We start from the raw sequence: 22085 nt of genomic DNA, 5'->3' as shown, positions 1-22085 counted from the left end.
TTTTTGGATTTCAGACAAGAGATCGTGAACCTGTATCTTTATTTTGGATTAGAAAATAATCAAACATGTCTTTCTCTATTTAGTTATTCTATTTCTTAAAGCAGTCAAACTGCCCATCTAGGTTCAAATATTAATAATTTAAGCAGTTTCCAAGGCCAATCAGTACTTTGAAACCAGACTTTAACAGGAATCTCTGGTAGTGGGGAAATGTGGAAGGGGCACAACGGTTTAGAAATAATAACCTTAAAAAAAAGTACCTAAAATGGAGAATAATTCCTAATTTTAAAAGACCGTACATACGTACATGCTCTTTGTACCCAACTTGCTCAATATGAGTCACTAGACGAGTCACTGCACTAGATTATCAATTTGGTCCTATATCGTTAGGCAATATTAGACGGGAAATTGTTCATGAAAACACTATTTAACTCCTTACAGTACTTTGCAATCCCATGTTTCCATGCGGTTCCAGAGATCTAGAACCAACACTTGCAAGGAAAGCTTCGAGTGTGGGATTCAGGGAACAGAAGGAAGTCATAAGTTTGCCCGAGTCTTATCACTATGTATCTTGGCAGGTATTACGCTGAGCAAGATGTGAATGGTTGCTTTTGTAATTAAGAGTTTAAATAAGGACACCTTTCACTAGTGTCTTTAATTCAACTACAAATTCAGCACAATAAAGGGTTTAGGTAAATATTTTATACTCATGCTTATTGTAGTTTAGATTCAATCTAACCCCAAACAGTCTGCAGATGTGCATGAAAATCAAAGTGTTTCTTCTCAGGTTAATAGCAATCAAGATAATTACTATTCCAATATTACTCACTGTTATATCACTATAAATCTCATTTGTACAGAGAAATTGAAGATTTTTGTTTAATACAAGCTTCACTTTCTAGTTGGTACCAAAATAAACAGTTGAATTCAAACTACTAACTGTGCAATTGAGTTTAACGGGTGGAGGTTTAATCACATCTCTGCATTGCAGCTTTGCAGAATACCATCTCACATCCTTCAGCATTGCCAAACAAAAGATAAGATTACACCACTGGGTTGTTTCAGTGATCAAACAAAAAACTAGTTGAATGTATCCTTTGGACAAGTTGCAAGTTTACAAGTAAAATTAAATACATAGGCCCATATAAAATGATCACTTTGTCTTTTTTCAGCTGTGGCATCAGTAGGTTTAACAATGTGAATATGCTACATACATTGGATAATATTAAATATTTAATCACAGATTATTACTTTATTTTGCTTCCTCAACTGTCTAAACCCTTCAATTTAGAGTAGACTTGAAACTCCAATGCAGTACCAAGGAGATACCTTATATTACATTGATTAAAATCTGATTTACTTTTCTTTTGAAAATCTATTGTGTAATTCAAATTAAGCAACATTAAAACAACAGGACTTCTAAGTAAATTTCAGATTTAACTTTTCAAACTTGCAGTGGCATTAAATTATTCCATTCTGAAAAGCAGCAATTTACTGCAGATAAACTTAAATATTTCAGGCATCAATGATAGTTTTAACTGCACCACTGTGCAAATAACAAGCAAAAACTCAAGTCTTAAAATTCACTGATCATGCTTCATGTCCTTTAGAATTAAGATAACTGATGCTGGAGTCAGAAACTGCAATTTCAATTTTAAAAATAAACGTACAATAAATAGATGGTAGACGAGAAGGCACTAGTTCAATCTCATACTAATGCAATAAGGTTCTCTTCCTGGAGTACTTACAGTTCATCTCTTTGTCTCTGTGACAACACCATTTTGATTGTGTGAAATCAGGTCTGATTTGTACAGCAGCTGCTGCCTCCTCCACGGGAGATCCAAATTCCTTGCAAACTCCTAATTTGTTAAGTACTGCCACACAGTGGCCCTCTGCCAATCCAAAACACCTTTGCAGTAGCCAAATCCAAGAATCAAAGGGAGGCTTGGTGACATTCAACACCCAAAATTCATTTCACCTGTAAATTAAATTAGAAAATATAAATTAGACAACACGTTCTGAATGACAGTGATTGTTTAACAGCCATTGCAAATTTGAATATACTTTTTAAAAAACTTCACCACCTTATTGCTGTAACTGTTTTGAAGGCAGAAATGAACGTACAATAACATGCTCCAAATATTTTCAGTAGGATTTAAGCTAATGGCAGTGACAGTTGGCCATAGAAATATCACTATCCATACTCATTGAGATATAGATGGTTACACTCCAATATACTGACATCTTTGAAACAACTGAGTACTGTATATAAATGTTACCAGAAATGGAAGTTGAAGATGTGGTTGAAGAACATTGGAGAATGGCAGTGTTTAGGTGCATGTTTACACCAAAGATTTCTCAGAGTTGGTGCTAATAATTTTAGCAAAAAAAATCATAGTTAACAAGAGCACAAATGGCAAAAAAAATCCACATTGGAAGAAATGTTCATATGTTGGTATATGCGATAATAATTAACCAATTCAAATTCAATTCTTTAAAATTTAAAGCCACCAGTTTTAACATTCTTTGAATGTATTTCCACCTGCATGAAGAGACATCTGCAACTTTTTTTTACAGTTGGGAGATTTAGGGTAAAGGATGATGTAGCTTAATCAGCTGTCAAAATATTTCAGGGTCGGAATTATACCCCACAATCTCAACAAATAGTAAGGTAACTTCAGGTGCCAAAACACCAGGTATGACTGGGTAATGGAAGAGTGAATGTAGTGGTCACAGTGACTGCATGTAGGATGGGGCTATCAATTAAGGTACATCAATATTTGACAGCATTCTATAATGTTTTTTTCCCCAAACACTGCTTTAACAAACTGCTCTTCTGTAAACATACTTATTACACAAATTTATAACCCAGTAATAAAGTTTTATTGCTTGGAAAAAAGGCTAATTCTGTCAATTTAAAATGAGGAAAATTACACACATCCAAATAAAATGAAATCATCTGCACCCAAATGAAAACCAAAGAAATAAAAATGTTTTGTTCAATATATTTCAACAGGTTAAGAGCACACTGTTGCCAACTCGAGGAAAATATGACATTCTGGAGGAAAATCGAATATAGTACACTCAGTACATTTGTGAGCTGCTGATAGATCAATATACAGTTTGAACTACCATTCACTTCGGCTCTCCCCTTGCTAGAATGTCTGAAATTCGGCCTGATCACCAGCATAAAGAGTTGATGAAATAATTTCAATATTCAGATGTAAAAGTTGACAATGACTTTGTTGAATGGCAGACCAGTTCCAAAAGTGGCAGTAAAGCCTAGTTCTGCCACGTTATTTTATAAATATCTTATTTTTGGTGTTATCCTTCTCAATATTGAAACTGTACAATGAGAACTTACTTTCATTCCTTTAACATGGTGTTTCTTGATCACGTTGTAAAATAATTGCCATGCTGCTCTTTCATTTCATCTCTAGTCTGATCTCAAACTTCATATTGAGATAATTTGGAAGGTAAAATACAAGTGTACTAAGCATCAGATTTATAATGCCATCTCTATGTTAGTGAATATTCAAGCAATTCCACAATATGTATTTTAAAATAAACCATCAAATATGCATAAATAAAATGTGGAGAAACAGAACTTGAACAGCAAGCAGCCCAGAGAAATTCGGTACCAATGTCAAAATGACCCCCTTAACTGAAATTCTTCAAATTTTACTCATTCTATTCTGAAATCAGTCTATCAGATTCTCACCCTGTGCACATGGCTACTAAAATCTACCTTCCTTTTCAACAACGAATCAACAATCACTCCATGTCCCTACATAGTTGGTAAAATCTGAAACTTTTGGTTTTATCGAATCAGAGCAATTAAAAAATATATATTGCTGTAAAATATAACTATTAACAAACATTCTTCAGCAAATCAATTGGATCAGCAAATCAACACTGCTCAGGAATCAACTTGTTCAGGATACAGAATGTCTCAAGGTGACAAACACTCGAACACTCCTACACACAAATGTGTACTTGCAATATCAAATTTGAAAAGTCTAACACATACATACATTTATTCTTACAAATGGAAGAACTAATTTCCCCTCTCTCTCCACGTTTAGTAATTAATCTTTCAAATCAGTCTTGTGCTTTTGATGTCATTCATTATAATACTGTTGAGTTGTGGTTACCATAGAAAGAATTTTGTGCATTTCTTACAAAAATCAAATTGATGTCTGTAAAAACAGAACCTGTTCAATACCCAGGGATGCATATAGAACTCCAAAAAATATGATTCCCATCTTCACATATGGCCTAGCAACACAATTGCTTAACTACAATTAAAGAGAACAAAGAAAAAATGTCACAGGCTAACAAAGTTGGGCAGATCACAGCAGGCACGCATCACCATATTCTCAGGATAACTGAAGGTGAGCAACTGCAATACTGCCCGTCCACACGCTGACACTAAATGATCATTTAAGATCAACATCTTAACATTAACATTGCAATTTCAACTCTGACTACCACAAATCAGCTGTGTTCATCATTGAGTACTAATGACACAATTAAACAACTTGATCTCTGCATTGATACTAGATGAAAAGGTCAGAAAAACATTCTCATTAGGAGCAGGTCCCTTGAGTCTGCTCCACCATTTAATAAGCTCATGGTTTATCTAGTTAAAACCATAACTCCATATTTCTGCCCAGCACCAGTGATTTTTCAGCCCTCTTAGTAAAAATCTATTTATCTCTGTCTTAAAAGTAAAGGTAACAACATTTGAGGGACATAATTCCAAAAGCTCAAGATCCTTAAGAGAAACTGTACCTCAACTATGCAATAGATGGATTGATAATATCTGGAAGTGGCTGCACAAGTAGATAGGATGGTAAAGGTATCTAAACTGCCTTTACTAATTAAGGCACTGAGTACAAGAGTAAGGGAGTAATGTGGCAGCTATATAAAACTTTGGTTAAGGCATAATTGGAATAATGTATGCAACTGGTCACCGCTTTACAGGAAGGATGTGTGAGTTCTGCAGAGGCTGTAGAAGAGGTTTATCAGGATACTGCCTGGATTAGTTGGACAAACTCTATTTACTCTGGAGCATCAGAAGCTGATGACCTGGTAAAAGTATATACAATTGTAAGGGTCACAGATTGTGTATACAGTTGAGAGTCTTTTTTCCCAGGTTAGAAATGTCAAATACTACTTTAAGGTGAAAGGGGCACAGTTTAAAGATGATTTTTGAGAAGTGGTAAGTGCATGAAATGCTTGGGGAAATTGTGGAATCAGATATGATAGCAACATTTAACGGGTAGGAATGAGAGGGATTACAGACCACATGCAGACACATGGTATTAATCTAAATTAGCACTGTGGTCAGCCACAGACATTACAGGCGAAAGAGCCCGTTTCTGTGCTGTAGCCAGCACCAACCTAAATGGGTGATCCATTATTCTTAACCATGGTCTGGATACGCTGACAAGGGGAAAGAAATTAATAACAAGGTCCTTCAGAATTATACAATTACATCAAGGTGCTCCTCATTCTTCTAAATAAACTGCAGCAGATAAAGGTGCAACCTGGCTTATCTTTCCCAAAAATATCATCCCTCTAATAAGCTAGTAAGTCTTTAAACTGCTTCCACTGCATTTACATACTTTGAGACTAATACTGTACACATTACTCCAGATGGTCTTATCAGTGGCCTATGACTGGAACATGGCCAATTTTATATTCAATTCCCATTGCAATTAAGAATATTGACATTAGCTTTCCTAATTATCTCATGTCTCTGCTTACTAGCCTTTCATGCATTAGGACAAAGATCATATTAATAGTTCACTTTATTATTTTTCTTGCCAAAATGGACAATTTCACATTTTCCTCTACATTATGCTACATTTGCTAGATATCTCCCCTCCCTCTTAACTCACCCATGTAACTCTAAATCTTCCTCCAATCATGTGCATGATATACTTACTTTTTATTATTATATTTAGCAATGATACCTTCACCTGATTCACACAAATTGTAAAAAATTTAGCTCTGAGTACTGATCTTAGTGGCACACCATTTCTCATATGTTGCCAAGCTGAGATCGATTTTTACTTACATGTACTCAGTTTCTTATTGGAAGTCAGTCTTTGACCTTTGCTATCCTTTGCACCATGAATATGTATCTTCTGCAATAAACAGTTGTATATTATCAAACCACAACTTGTTGTTCTTCCACAAACCCTAATAACTTGGTCAAATATACTTCCTTTTCAAAAAACATCACACACTCTGCCTGGTTACCTTATTTTTTCCCCCTGTAAAAACAATCAGCAATGGTTTCCATTGATAGAAGTTAAGCTAGCAGTCCCGGTGAAGGGGCTTGGCTCAAAACATTGACTGCTTATTCCTCTCCTTCTATATTTACTTCTTACTTCTATGGAGGGCAACAATAGCAAATTTAGATAAAATACTCTAGAGCAAAGACATAACATTGTCTACAAAGATCCGTACAGTCAAGTCTATGGTATTTCCAGTTTTGTGATGTATGGTTGTGAGAGTTGGACAGTAAGGCAGAATATAAAAGAATCAACACCCTTGAACTTGGATGCTGGAGGAAAGTGTTAAGAGTTCATTGGACAGCAAGAAGATTCAACAAGTCAATACTTGAAATACAGTCAGACTGCTCACTAGGAGGCTTGATTATGAGACAAAAGCTCAAATATTTTGGCCATATCATGAAAAGACAAGATTCCTTGGAGAAGACTCATGTTAGGTAAAACAGAAGGTAGAAGGAGGAAAAGACGACGGAGGCTAAGATGGATAAATAAGACAATGTATATGACCTTGGGGGATCTTAGAGAGGCAGTTTCCAACAAGAAGGCTTGGTGTGCAGGAGTCCATGAGGTCACGAAGAGTCGGACTCGACTTAAAAGACTGAACAACAACCTCCTTGCTTTCTACATTTTGGGGAAAAGAAAGAATTCTATATTCTAATCTAACTGAAACTTCTCCAAATCTAGCAAAAGCATCAAGTATCTCAGTAACCATTTGCTTTAAGACACTATGGTCAGGTCCACTAGACCACAGGGATCGCCAGGAGTTTGAACCAATTCTTAACTCCTTACAGTCAACGGTTCCCATGCAATTTCTAGTACCTTACTCAAAAAATCAAGTTAAAAGTCATGGTTTTATTTGCCAGCTAATGTGAATAAGACTCAAGAAAATCAGAAATGCTTCATTGACTTTTCCCACTTATACCCAGATATTTATATACCAATGATGCCACAACTGAGATTAGAGAACATATGAGAATTTGAAATCCAAGTTGCTATAGATTATGAAAATATCTGATTTTTTTTTTACTTTTTCCAAAACGTACAAATATAGAAAGAGCCAGAATTTAAATTCAAAGCACCATCAGATTCTCAATGTCAGAGCTCTAACTGCTTTGATTCAAAAGTAACACACATCAAAGTTGCTGTGTGTTGCTTGAATTTCCAGCATCTGCAGAATTCCTGTTGTTTGATTCAAAAGTATATTTTATTTGTAAAACTGGCATTAGTGCGTAGTACTCACATGTTGTCACTTACGATGCATGCCACATTCAACTGCATAATTTATACTTCATTAGCATGACATCAATTTTTTCCCCAAAAAATATTACTTAAGGAAAACTTTAAGGTTTTATACAGATCTCGCACTTCAGTGTGCAATGTAGGAGGGCTTTATACTTTTCCCATATAGCCTTTGCAGTCGCTGCAGCGAGCTAGAGTGTACCCTTTCTTATGTAACCGTACAACCATAGAAAGGTACTGGTCTGCAATACCCAGTCACAGATAGAACCTAATTCTGGAATTGTAACAAGCTTCAGAACAAAGGATAGTTTCATCATTGCTCATCTTCTAGCAGTAATTGCTGTACCTTTTGTGACATCCATAGCAACAGCCCGTACAACACTAAATACCATGATGTGTAGCTATTTGGCATGAATCTAGACAGTTGCATTTCTTTCCAAAACCTTCTTGGCAAATGCACACTACTGAACTAGACTCATTGCTACCAAAATCACCTCAGAGGCACTGTGCGGTAGCACTGAGCTCTGCCTGGGTAGGAGGAATCTGAAAAGCAGGGTACTTCATTAGACAAGTCAAAGTAGGTCTTGGTGTTTTCAAACTACAGCTGATGCAGCATTTGCCAAGTCCTGGAGAAGTCACAGACCAGATTAACAAAAATCATACCAAGGATGAAAAACTTAATTTATAAGATTGCATGGACCTGGCTTAAATTGCAATATTTACAGATTAAGGATGATTACACTGAGGTGTTTATGATTTAATGTTAAAGCTGTGAAACAAATTCCTCTAATGAAGTGCAGAACAAGTTGCCACAACCCTAATGTCAGAACTAAGCCATTTAGGAGCCAAGTCAGCAAATATGGAAAGTAATATAAGATGCATTGAGATAAAATGACTGAGTGTACTTTCTGCAGATTGTATGGTGAAATATCTATACCACAGGTAAGTGGACAAGGTAAGTCAACTTTAAACAGAAGTGCTTCTCTACTAGTTAAAATACAAAAACAATCCCAAGGAATGTTTAGTGAAATAAGAATACCATTTGGTTACTAAAACAATGAACATTCAATGTCTTCACAATGTCTGTTTCAGATTTTTGAAATCCTAATGCAGGTTTCCCCCGCCATCCAAAGGTAGAGCGTTCCTATGAAACGGTTCGTAAGCCGAAATGTCTTAAAGCGAAGAAGCAATTACCATTTATTTATATGGGAAAATTTTGTGAGCGTTCGCAGACCCGAAAATAACCTACCAAATCATGCCAAATAACACATCAAACCTAAAATAACAGAAACATACAGTAAAAGCAGGAATGATATGATAAATACACAGCCTATATAAAGTAGAAATACTTTCCCACAATCATTACTGAACTGTTCTCCGTAGCGAAAATCTCACGCAAGCGTCATCGGCAGAAAATCTCAGGCAAGCGCTGTTGGCAAGAACACTCTCTCCAGTAACCTTTAAGCTATGAAGCTACCAAATCATACCAAATAACACCTAAAAGTACACAGACTACATAAAGTAGAAATAATGTATATACAGTGTAGTATCACTTACCGGAATCGGGACAGCGCCGAGCAGACTGATGATGGTGTGCTAGACTGAGTCGTCGCGGGCTGGGTGGTGCAGTGGCTCCCACCTTCCGGGCCACCAACCGTTACCGATCCGCAAAGCGTGCAGGAATGCAGCAGTAGCCGGGAGGCACACAGCACATCTTTAAGAAAAAAGCCGAAATAAACATGCTAATTAATTAGGTGCTGCCCGACATGTAATTGTCGGCCCAGATCAGTGCCGATTGCATCGCTTCTGATCTGGGCCGACAATTACATGTCCGGCAACACCTAATTAATTAACATGTTTATTTCGGCTTTTTTCTTAAAGATGTGCTGTGTGCCTCCGGGCTACTGCTACATTCTCCGCGAATCAGTATCTGTCCGTGGTCAGGGGTTTGGGGTGGTGGGACACTGGGGTGTCGTGTTTCCATTAGAGCAGGCAGCTCTTCTTCTCCTATGACTGACCGCCTCGATGTCGAAGGTGGAGGTTCGTCGTCTGCTGTGGCTGATGTGGAAGGCTTGCTTGATTGCTGAACCTCGCGCATTTTTCTATCATACAGTTCTTTGTAAGCACTCAAACCATCCTGCAAATATCCCCTAAACTGACGTACCATTTCAAAATTAAAGTCGTACTTTATCATTGCAGTGAAAATCTCACGCAGTTGCTTCACGTTCAGTTCCTGGACGACTTCACTTTTGGTCCGTTCACTACTGCATTCGGTTTCGATTGTTATCCTTTCCTCTTACAATTGCATCAGCTCTTCATCTATCAGTTCTTGGTCATGGGATGCCAAAACCTCTTCAACATCATCTTCGTCAGCTTCCACAAGCCAAACTCACGTCGTCCTTACTTCATTCACCACGATTGAAACGCTTAATTATGTCTAGTTTTACGCTAAGTGTAACACCCTTACGAGCTCTTTTAGGCTTTTCCGACACCTTAGAACTCATCTTGCAAACGACTGCTCACAGGCACGTGTTTAAGCAATGCCGGCGAGAATGCAGTTCTGAATCCGGGGGAGAGCAGCTGCTTGGGGCGCGCGCTGGTTTTTTTCGTAACAGTGAAAACACCTTCTGAAAGTGAAAACAGGGTACTAATGTAGGTCTTTCGTAACAGTGAGGTTTTGTAAAGCGAACGTTCGAAAAGCGGGGGACACCTGTATATAACATATTTTGCAAAGACTAAATGACATTAATATGGTACCTTTAACAATAACCAGACTGCAATACTGACAATGCTTGAAATCCTTTGCTGTGTAGAAAAATGCAGGAGTTAACCTGCACACACAGCAAGATTCCACAACCAATGACATAATAACCAAATAATTGTTACAAAAATGTCATTGTGGAGCATTAACATTGAAAATACAGCAACAAGAATTTGGTTCATTTGTATCCACAAGAGAAGACTGTGTTGGTTAAGACTTTCTAGAAAAAGCACTTCAAGCATGACACTTCCTCAATACTGCACTGAACTGAACTCTCAGGCAACATTATATGCTCATGTCTCAGGAGTGAGATGGGAATACACAACCTTCTAACCTAGTAGATAATTGTTGATCTATAATGAGTATCTTTACTATCCAAATTAGTACTGAAAATATACCAAAATAAGCTAAATCAAAATAAATAATTCTGGAAAATTTCTCTAACAGGTTCCAGGGAATTACAGATCCCACAAATGTCTTGCTAATGAGAATTTGCAATCATTTAAGCCACCAGTTTAAGCTTCTACAACTCTACGTAGAACAATCTTACATATGGAGCGCTCTTGGACACAAATCTTTCATTTTTCCTATCAAGCCAAATTCGACACTTCCATACAACCAATACTGCATATTTAACATTTAAAATATTTCTGTTAAATCTTTAAAGCTTACCCCGAATTAAAAATCCCTGTTCTCAAGACCAATAATGTAACTGACAGCAATTAAAAAAGGGATGATTTTTGTAATCCTTTAAAATGATTATAATGTGTGTTGTGAGTATCCACAATACTCACAACACACATTGGTGTTTCCCTACCAGGCTGTGATAACCAGTCATAGGCTCTCCACCACACATCTCCATCACAATCAAATCAAAGACTTATTATTTCAAGCTCTGAGTGTCACTGGCAAAATGTGGTCTAATTAAGGTTTTCTACCTGAATATTATACGTTTAACTTCATCCAAGTCTACTTCCTGAATGCTTATAAGAGCCCTGCATCACCACCACTTAGCTCCTTTATTCCATCTGATTAGCTTTTAATTTTATTCCAAGTTTGGTCTGTATATGCTTGGCACTGATGGCACTTGTGCACAATGTTGCATTTGTCAACATGAAAAAAAAGACTTCTGCCAAATATAAACACATTCTTCCACTGTACCAAAATCAAACTGCAAACTAATTTTGAAACTGTGCCCCGATTACATGTCCTAATCTCTTGTCATTCACAAATCTTTATCTGGATAATGAAAATGGATCCATAAGAGCAGCAGTCCCAACCTAGGTCCCCACCTGACTCTACAAATTTATTAGTAGACAATCATCTAATAATAGGACCTATTTTATTTGTTACCTGATGAAGACTGGCACACACAAGAGCAAAACCTAGGACAAAACTACCAGCATTGTATGCTTTCAGTTTGGGGAAGAAGGTGAATCGCAGAAAGCCGAGCAATTTTATGTTTTGCAATAAATCATTTAACTTCCAATTACAGGACTAAAAACATTTTAAATATGAAAACCCACAGTAAGCAAACAACTTGAAATACAAAATCTTGCATGAATAAAAAATCCAGACATTATCTTCAGATACAAGGTCACTATCTCAGTTCAAGATTTAGAACTGACTTTTGGTAAGGCATCCATTTTTATGCTGACCTTCAAATCCAATATTCTTGACATCAAATTGCTTCGATTTTAGTTCCTCCCTCATCCAAAACCATACTACTATAACTGTCACCCATGCTTTTGTCAGTTACAGGATGAACTGTTCAGAATCAAAATTATCACTGACATACATAATGAAACTTGTTTTGTGGCAGCAATACAGAGCAAAACATAAAAATTCCTATGACATACAATCAATAAATAATAACTATATAATTAAATAGTGTGAAAGTTTAAAATAAACTACTATAAAAAAGTGCTTTATAATAGAATCAGAATCAGGTTTATTATCACCAGCATGTGACGTGAAATTTGTTAACTTAGAAGCAGTTCAATGCAATACATAATCTAGAAGAGAGAAAAAATAAATAAAATAAAACATAATAATAAACAGATCAATTACATATATTGAATAGATTATTAAAAATGTGCAAAAACAGAAATACTGTATATTAAAAAAGTGAGGTAGCATCCAAAGCTTCAAAGTCCATTCAGGAAACGGATGGCAAAGGGGAAGAAGCTGTGCCTGAATCACTGAGTGTGTGCCTTCAGGCTTCTGTATTTCCTACCTAATGGTTAACAGTGAGAAAAGGGAATGCCCTGGGTGCTGAAGGCCCTTAATAATGGACGCTGCCTTTCTGAGACACCGCTCCCTAAAGATGTCCTGGGTACTTTGTAGGCTAGTGCCCAAGATGGAGCTGACTAGATTTACAACCTTCTGCAGCTTCTTTCGGTCCTGTGCAGTAGCCCCTCTATACCAGACAGTGATGCAGCCTGTCAGAATGCTCTCCATGGTACAACTATAGAAGTTTTTGAGTGTATTTGTTGACATGTCAAATTGCTTCAAACTCCTCAAAGTATAGCCGCTGTCTTGCCTTCTTGATGACTACATCAATGTGTTGGGACCAGGTTAGATCCTCAGAGATCTTGACTCCCAGGAACTTGAAGCTGCTCTCTCTCTTCACTTCTGATCCTTCTATGAGGATTGGTATGTGTTCCTTGTCTTACCCTTCCCGAAGTCCACAATCAGCTCCTTTGTCTTACTGAAGTGATAAAGTTTAAGGGAATAGGGGATTCTTAGATCCCTGTAAACAATGAATTAAGTATGTGACTGCAGTGTGTTTGAATAATGTCTCACAGCTGCCTTCTTTGGAGCAAGATGATTAAAGTTTGCCCAGATCCACATAGATGTCTCTGGGTTTTTCACACCTTTTGATTTTGACAAAAAGCAGTATATGATGGAAATTAGACAGAACATTCCTTTCTTAATTAAAGCACAAATTTGACAGATGTTCTTATCTTTGTAATTAAGTTGTGGCTCCAGCAAACCAGGTAGGACATTCCCTTTTCAGTTAAGGTGGCTGGAGTGTCTAACAAATTGATTGTACTTTTGTAGTTATCAAACTGATTGTTCTCTGTATCAATAGTCCATTGACTTAACCAGAATGGTTATCAAACTGATTGTTCTTCTGTATCGGTGGCCTTATAACTTCTGACAATTCTGACATCGGGCAGTGAACATGTAGAACCACCGGGGAGATGAATAAGGGTCTCTCCCTGATGTCGGGTCTAAGTTCACTCGCCAGCTGAGCTCGAAGAAATAAACGGGTGAAAATTTAAGTAACGATCTTTTTGTGCTGTCATTATTTGATCCAGCAAAGTTGCGTTTACAGACGTTGAGTACCAGGTTGTTGCTGCGGCACCATTCCACTAGTTGACATATCTCACTCCTGTATGCCCTCTCGTCACCACCTGAGATTCTACCAACGATGGTTGTCATCAGCAAATTTGTAGATGGTACTTCAGCTATGCCTAGCCACACAGTCATGTGTATACAGAGAGTAAAGCAGTGGGCTAAGCACACACCCGAGGTGCGCCAGTGTTGACCGTCAGCTAAGAGGATATGTTATCATTAATCCGCACAGACTGTGGTCTTCCGGTTAGGAATGTACTGGGTGGGCACAGGAGTACATTCAGCCAGAGACTCATTCCTCCAAGATGGAGCATAGAGCGTCATAGGAAGTCATTCCTGCCTGTGGCCATCAAACTTTACAACTTCTCCCTTGGAGGGTCAGACACCCTGTGCCGATAGGCTGGTCCTGGACTTATTTCATAATTTACTGGCATAATTTACATATTACTATTTAACTATTTATGATTCTATTACTATTTATTATTTATGGTGCAACTGTAAAGAAAACCAATTTCCCCCTGGGATCAATAAAGTATGACTATGACTATGGAATGATGGTATTAAATGCTGAGCTACAGTCAATGAACAGCATCCTGACGTAGGTGTTTGTGTTGTCTAGGTGGTCTAAAGCAGGGGTGCCCAACTTTTTTTGCACCGCGGATGGGTTTAATATTGACAATATTTTAGCGGATCAGCCGACGGGGGCAGGCAGGGGCGGGCTGTTCAAGTAGGGTTGCCAACTTTCTCACTCCCAAATAAGGAACAAAAGTAGCAGTCAAATACGGGACACTTGTGTTTACCTCAAGAAAGACTACCATGACCATGTAGCCTTGCACAGGCACCTGTGTGCGCATGTGTCACGTGCCGCTTTTACTACGAAATCATACCAAATGACACATAAAACCTAAAATAACACTAACATATAGTAAAAGCAGGAATGACATGATAAATGCACAGCCTATATAAAGTAGAAATAATGTATGTACAGTGTAATTTCACTTAACAGCATCGGGAAGATTAAGCCAAAACTGATTTGTAGAGAAAAAAAATCGGCATACTATTGAGTTTCGCTTTGTAGGAAGTAATGTCTTGCAGTCCCTGCCAGAGTTGCCATGCATCTGATATTGCCTCCAGCCTCGTTCTAAATTGTCCCTTCGCCCTTGAAATAGCCCTCCGCAAATCATACCTGGATTTCTGGTATAGGCCTGGGTTACCAGACTTGAATGCCACAGATCTAGCCTTCAGCAGACGACGTACCTCCTGGTTCATCCACGGCTTTTGGTTTGGGAATGTACAGTGAAGGCTCGTTCACTTTCTATACAGTCTTCCTTTAATTTAGATTCTTCTTGATTGAATTTCTGTATTTCAACCTACTCATCTTTTCTCTATAGTATGTGGCTACTCAGCATTTTAAATCCTTATTCTCAAATTCATATTTATTTAAAAGCACTCTCATCTTTTCCAACTCCAACATCTGATAAGTGTATTGGTCCAAGCATCTTAGAATGTTATTTTATTGACAACTGTGCCTTAACTATTCTAGGTCAAGATCTGGTATTCTTTTCTGAATCATTTTGGTCTCCTTTTCTCTTTACTTAAAAGATCCTATTTTAAAACCACTTTAATCAAAATTTAAATTGCTCATCCTAATGCTTCATTCTCAATTTTTTCCTCACAAAACTCACCAAGACCAGTTCCATGCACATACATTTTCAATAAGTTGCATTTTTAAATAAACTCCTAGATGACATTCAGCATTGCCCTGAATGTAACTATAACTCTATTTCCCCATAACCTTCTGGCCACATGGATTTGACAAATTCCACCTTGAAATTATTCAGACTACTTCTTCCTTGCTTTAATGGAGTTCCAAATACACCAGCACCAAACGGGCCACAACTTATTTTCAATCAGCAATCCCAAGAAGAAATGTCTTTTCCATATGCACCCAAGCAAGAGCTCTCAGCTGTTAATCATCTATCATATGGTTTTGCTCTTCTAAACCAGAAGTCTACGATATAAACTTCAGAGACTAACATGAATGTTTGGTTTAACTGCAAGAACTACAGGGGACAAATTATCTAACCAAATCTCTACCTGCAATAATATAGTCTCAAATTCAAGTCTGGTTACCAAGCTACAAGAGGTCCAGGTACAATCTCCAGAAAGCAAACACATGGGTGACGTGGCAAATCCTGACTAAACTGAATCAATGAAGGATGCTCAACAATTGCGGGATGGCTTGAATACCGTCACTTCTTATAAAGTTAATTTAAGCAACTTCGGCAACACCAGGGCTTCACTTCCAGATGAACTCAACGCCTTCTATGCTTGCTTTGACTGTCAAAACATAGAGGTACCATCACGGACTCCCACATGATCCTGTGATTTCAGTCTCAGGCCGACATGTGAACAGCTTTCAGGACAGTGATAAACATCCAGACCAGATGGGGTGCCTGGCCAAGTACTAAAAACCTATGCTAATCAACCGGCTGGAGCATTCACTGAGATCTTTAACCTCTCGCTTCAGCAGTCTGAGATGCCCATCTGCTTCAAGCAGGCTTCAATTATACCTGCATCTGAGTAGAACACGGTAACCTGTCTCAATGACCATTGTCCAGTAGCACTTACATTCACAATGACGAAGTGTTTTGAGAGGTTAGTGATTAAACATATGCACTCCTTCCTGAGAAGCGACTTGGAACTGCTCTAATTTGCTACTGGAACAACAAGGCCACAGCAGATGCCATCTTATTGGCTTAACCCTGGAACATCTGGACAGCAAAGATGCAAACATCAGGATGCTCTTAATCGACTACACCTCAGAAATGAATATCATCAATCCCTCTAAACTAATCAATAAGCTTCAAGGCCTTGGTTTCAATACTCCCTTATGAAATTGGATCCTCGATTTCCTCAGTTGCAGACTCTAGTCAGTTCGGATTGGCAACAAGATCTCCTCCTCAATCTCCATCAGCTCAGGTGCAACACAAGGCTGTGTGCTTATCACTCTGCTCCACTCACTTTACACTTATGAATGTGTGGCTAAGCACAGCTCCAATGCCACATTCAAGTTTACTGATGACACTGCTGTCATGGACTGAATCAAAGGTGGCAATCAATCATCATATAGGAGGGAAATTGAAAACCCAGCTGAGTGGTCCCATAACAACGATCTCTTACTCAATGTCAGCAAAGCAAGGAGTTGTTAATTGACGCAAACAAGAGGAAATCTGCAGATGCTGGAATTTCAAGCAACGCACATAAAAGTTGCTGGTGAACGAAGGGTCTCGGCCCAAAACATCGACTGTACCTCTTCCTAGAGATGCTGCCTGGCCTGCTGCGTTCACCAGCAACTTTGATGTGTGTTAGTTGTTAATTGACTAGGAGGAGAAAACCAGAGGTCCATGTGCCAGTCCTCATCAAAGGATCAGAGGTGGAGAGGGTCAGCAACTTTAAATTACTCCGTTATTACTTTGGAGGACATTGTCCTGGGCCCAGCACACAAGTGCCATTACGAAAAAAGCACAACAGTGCCTCTACTTCCTTAGGAGTTCGTGAAAATTCAGCAAGACATCTAAATTAATGACTAACTTCTATAGATGTGTAGTGGAGAGTATATTGACTAGCTGCATCACAGCCTGGTATGGAAACACTAATGCCCTTGAACTGAAAATCCTACAAAGTGTCATGGATACAGCTTCATCCATCATAGGTAAAACCTTCCCCACCACTGAGCACATCGACAAGAGACATTGCTGCAGGAAAGCAGCATTTATCATCAGAGACATCCACCATCCAGAACATGCTCTCTTTTCACTGCCGTCATCAGCAAGTTGGTAGTACAGGAGCCACAAGATTTACACCATTAGGTTCAGGAACAATTATTACCCCTCAACCATTAGGCCCTTGAACCAAAGGGGATCACTTCACTCAACTTCACTTGCCCCATCACCAAAATGCTCCCACAACTAATGGACTCACTTTCAGGGACTCTTCATCTCATGTTCTCAATATTTATCACTTATTTATTATTTATTTGTGTATTTGCTCAGTTTGTTGGCTTTTGCATACTGTGTGAATGCCCAAGTTGGTGCGGTCTTTCATGAATTCTATTATGATCATTAGTCTATAATGGATTTATTGAGTAAGTCTGCAAGAAAATGAATTTCTGGGTTGTATATGGTGATATATTTTACTTCGATAATAAACTTACTTTGAACATGCGATCACAAGTTCTTCATGAATAAAGTGTCAAAAGCTTTTGGCCAGTTTAAAGCTACAGCAGTCTTAGATGCATTTCTAACCCCAGAGCAACACTGTTCTTCTGTTGCTCAATGTTAACCATTATTCCTATAAAACCCTATTACTTATTAAAAACTAAGAAACCAGGACTGGGTAAGGTTCCTTTGCCCAGCCATAATTTAGTAGTGTTATTACATCAACAGTAATATATTGTTCATCTAGACAACTTGTGCATGTTGGTTCCATTCAAGTCAATATAAGTTAGGATAGAAAAGAATTAAGCACACCAACTGATCAAAAAGTAAAAGGATTGAAAATGAATAGTACTGAGATGTATCAACCATCACTGAGACAGAAGCATCAGACAGCTATTAGTTTATCTTTCCTAGATACACATTGGAAAATGGAAACTGCTGGACACCAGCCCATTTATTATAAAGCTCAACAATAGCACTATTGTCTACTCACAGAAGTCACCTATTATAAATTAATCCACAAAATTCTATGTTCCATACTTAGCATGTGTAAAGATAATCCCCTAATGTTGAAAGCTTGGTGTACCACACATCCAAATTAACTGCTTGCCTACTATATGCCACAGCTCAATTACTGATTTACTTATTTGAAAATGCAGTACACTAAGAAAAACAATGATTTGCATTGAAACAATCAACACAATTTACTCCGTCTGTCTCTGGGAAAAATCATTTTGTAAATAAGTTTTTAATTTATTCTTCTTGGCAGTCTCACCAAATATGTGAAACAGCTGATCAGGGTAAATAGTTAATTACTTTTTATTTTTCTTTAATATCAACGTTCCTTGTCTTACAACCACCTTTTTCCCCACGTGTAAACCTTTGTCCTTAAAGCCCACATAAATACTGAAAATTTTAGTTGCCTTTTTTCTCATTTCAGTAACAAATAATCTTTCTGCTTTACAGAATGCAGTTTAGTTTGCAAAGAACTGTCATTTTCAGTGGAATTATGAAATAGCAGAATTACATCACTACTTAATCTCAATTGTGACCTTTATCCCTCTGATTTACACACCTGTACCAGGCAGAGTGGCAGAAGTTTTCATTTACTGTCAATGAGGACTCCCAAATTACTTTCATTTTCTAAACTTTTTTCCGCTTCGAATTGATATCAATGTATTTTCTCATTCATGCCTGATTTTTGTCTTATGGAGTAAAAGTTCTCTAGACTGAAATTTACATCCCATCTTATATTTAAACCTATCTCAACTTATTACTGTTTAATTTTGCAATATATCATCTACATTAACTTTATCTGAAATCATGGCAGATAGACTTCTGACCTCTTATCATTTATGAAACCACTGCAACTCATTTTGAAAGAGTAGAAGAAAGGAAGGATTACCAAAGAGCAAATCCCATTGTCCTCAAACAACGTTGGATATATCTTTTGTACAAAATTAATCATAATTAGAAACCAGGTGCAATTCATTCTCACTTCAGCCAAAATTGCTTCCCTCCCAAAGATTGGGAACAAAAACTAAGCTACACATTTCAAGGGATAACAGAGGTGGTGTTATAGAATTATAGAAACTAATAATACGATAAGCCAAGACACCATCTGATCGCATGGATGGAGGCAATATTCTGGACAATATTTATCAGTGAAACCAAATTCTGGGCTATGGTGTCTGGCGACATTTTTGAATGATGTTATGTTTTCCTGTATTAGATACAATGGAGATCAAGATGCTCTGGTATCATGAATTCTTTCCTCCTACATCACAAGAATTAGAAAGCTTAAAAAATCCAAATAGAATCTCCAAATTTCAAGAGACTTCACGTAGTTCAGGATCCGAAGGGCTGCATTAGAAATTTTGCAAATAAGTAACCGATTTGGAAGATCAAGTAAGCAGATAAGCAAATAACAGAACATCGAAGTCTATGATGAACATGGCAGCAAAGTACTGCAGATGCAACACAAAATAACATGTTTGTACACCAAAGAAAATTTTAACTGAAAACAGCAATTATAAAACTTACTGTGAAAAGGAAACGTAGGATGGAACAGATTGCTAGCTGAACTCGTAAACACAAAATAATCTGCAGATGCTGGGGTCAAAGCAACACAATATGTCCATACATGGCCTCCTCTACTGCCATGATGAGGCTAAACTCAGGTTGGAGGAACAACACCTCATATACCGTCTAGGTAGCCTCCAGCCCCTTGGTATGAACATAGAATTCTCCAACTTCTGGTAATTCCCTCCCCTTCCCCCATCCCTATGTCACTCTGCCCCCTCCCCCAGCTGCCTACCACCTCCCTCTTGGTTCCGCCTCCTTCTACTACCCATTGTGTTTTCCCCTATTCTTTCTTCACCTTTCCTGCCTATCACCTCCCTGCCTCCCTTCCCCCACCCCTTTATCTCTCCCCTTACTGGTTTTTCACCTGGAACCTACCAGCCTTCTCCTTCCCACCTTCCCCCCACCTTCTTTATAGGGCCTCTGCCCCTTCCCCCTACAGTCCTGACGAAGGGTTCCGGTCCGAAACATCGACTGATCGTTTCCACGGATGCTGCCCGACTTGCTGAGTTCCTCCAGCGTGTTGTGAGTGTTGCTAGCTGAACTATCAGATACACAACTGGTCATGCAAACACACTACTTTGTTTTTGTATATTTTGTACTGGTACAGTTTTTAACACAATTCACGATCCCACTCAAAGAATAGTTGATTTGCCCATGTATACTGATTCCGATTTTGAAACATGCATATAAACCAGGATTGAACACATTCTGCACAAGGACTGTGACACAATGACTTTCCTACTCAAGGAATTTTGCTTAAGTTTTCAATTTTTGGATATATTCATATTTTTATCAAGGTTACTTTTTTTAAACCTCATCCAAAAATATTAAAAACTTTAAGACATAAGAGATTGTAATTTTTTTGTAACCACAAATGGAAAGAGTAGTATTAAATAATCTGAGAAATTACTGATCAAACTCTCATTTCTAATTGCTGAGAATCCAGAGTTCTGCAAAACAGGAGACTTAACTAGACATTGAAAAAAAACCCTTAATTTTCCTCAATAAACTTAAAAGAAACCTGTTATGAGGTTTAACCTGGAACATTAATGTCATTTCTCTTTCCACAATACCACCTGATCTGTTGAATATTTCTAATATTTTGTTTTTATTTGAGAAAACTATTACCCATATTCAGCCTGCTAAAGTATAAAATTATCCACTAAAATCTGCTTATATAATCCAACAACCGCATTTTTGATACCGTCAATAACTGCAACACTCTCAACTGGCTCCACTGCCTCCAGCTAGATTAGGACAATCATCAATGTTCTCACATCTGATAGTTTTCTAACAACTCCCTGCTGTAAAGTTCAGTGTTGGATGCATATCACATTAAGCGTAGCTACTTGCCTTCCCAAAACAGTCAAATTAACTTTCATTGTTTAATTCACATAAAATATCCACTTAAGGGGATACTACATAGTGTCCAGAGAAAAAGATTGCAGAAACCAGCTCTTGAACAAATATAAATACAACAAAGATTTGTGAAGAGGAAAAGCAACTGCCCATATGGAATCACACCCAAAGCTATGCCCTTCCCATCCACATGAGCCTATTCCACGATTTAATAAGATAATGACTGATCCTCTAACACCAAGTCTACATCCATTGATTCATTTGATGTTCAAAACTATATATTAAAAAAACAATTTGCCGAGTTGCTGAACAAAAAATTCATGTGAATTGCCTGCTTGGAAAATTAATTACAGCATGTTTTAGCCAGTTATTTCAACCAACTCTATTTCTCAATTTAACTACTCTAATTCCAAGCAAAATGTGCAAACTGCAGAAAATGCATTGTCCTTCTTGACTGATTATCTTCAACAAACTACTTGGAAGCATGCCTGTTTTCATACTATAAAGGAGCTAAGTTTGTCAATTTCTGTTCTGAAATAGAATTTAAAAGAGACAACACAACTTAAGATAGCTCCTCATCCCAAGAGCTTCCATGGAAATGGCAACACTGTGGTTATGCTTTTGAACTACTGATCTGAAGCCAATGCACTACTGATTTGAGCTAGGGAATTGAAATTCAAGTAATTAAGCAAATCCAGGATAAGGCTATCGAAACAACCATACTGTCAAAGATTTATCTGCTTATTTAACATCCTCCAG

The 22085-nt window shown here is 37.8% G+C and overlaps 1 protein-coding gene across 1 annotated transcript in view; it reads right to left on the bottom strand.

Annotated features, from left to right (window-relative positions):
• Positions 1 to 22085, bottom strand: part of pafah1b1a (platelet-activating factor acetylhydrolase 1b, regulatory subunit 1a) — a 95666-nt gene that overhangs the window by 68669 nt on the left and 4912 nt on the right. Inside the window, exon 2 of the mRNA XM_063031761.1 lies at positions 1746 to 1975. Coding sequence (XP_062887831.1) covers positions 1746 to 1777 — 32 coding nt within the window. The 5' untranslated portion in view covers positions 1778 to 1975. The remainder of the gene's footprint in view (positions 1 to 1745; positions 1976 to 22085) is intronic.

The sequence above is a fragment of the Mobula hypostoma genome, chromosome 23 (genome assembly GCF_963921235.1).
Source record: "Mobula hypostoma chromosome 23, sMobHyp1.1, whole genome shotgun sequence".
Classification (NCBI taxonomy): domain Eukaryota; kingdom Metazoa; phylum Chordata; class Chondrichthyes; order Myliobatiformes; family Myliobatidae; genus Mobula; species Mobula hypostoma.
This window is presented reverse-complemented; position numbering and strand designations above follow the sequence as displayed.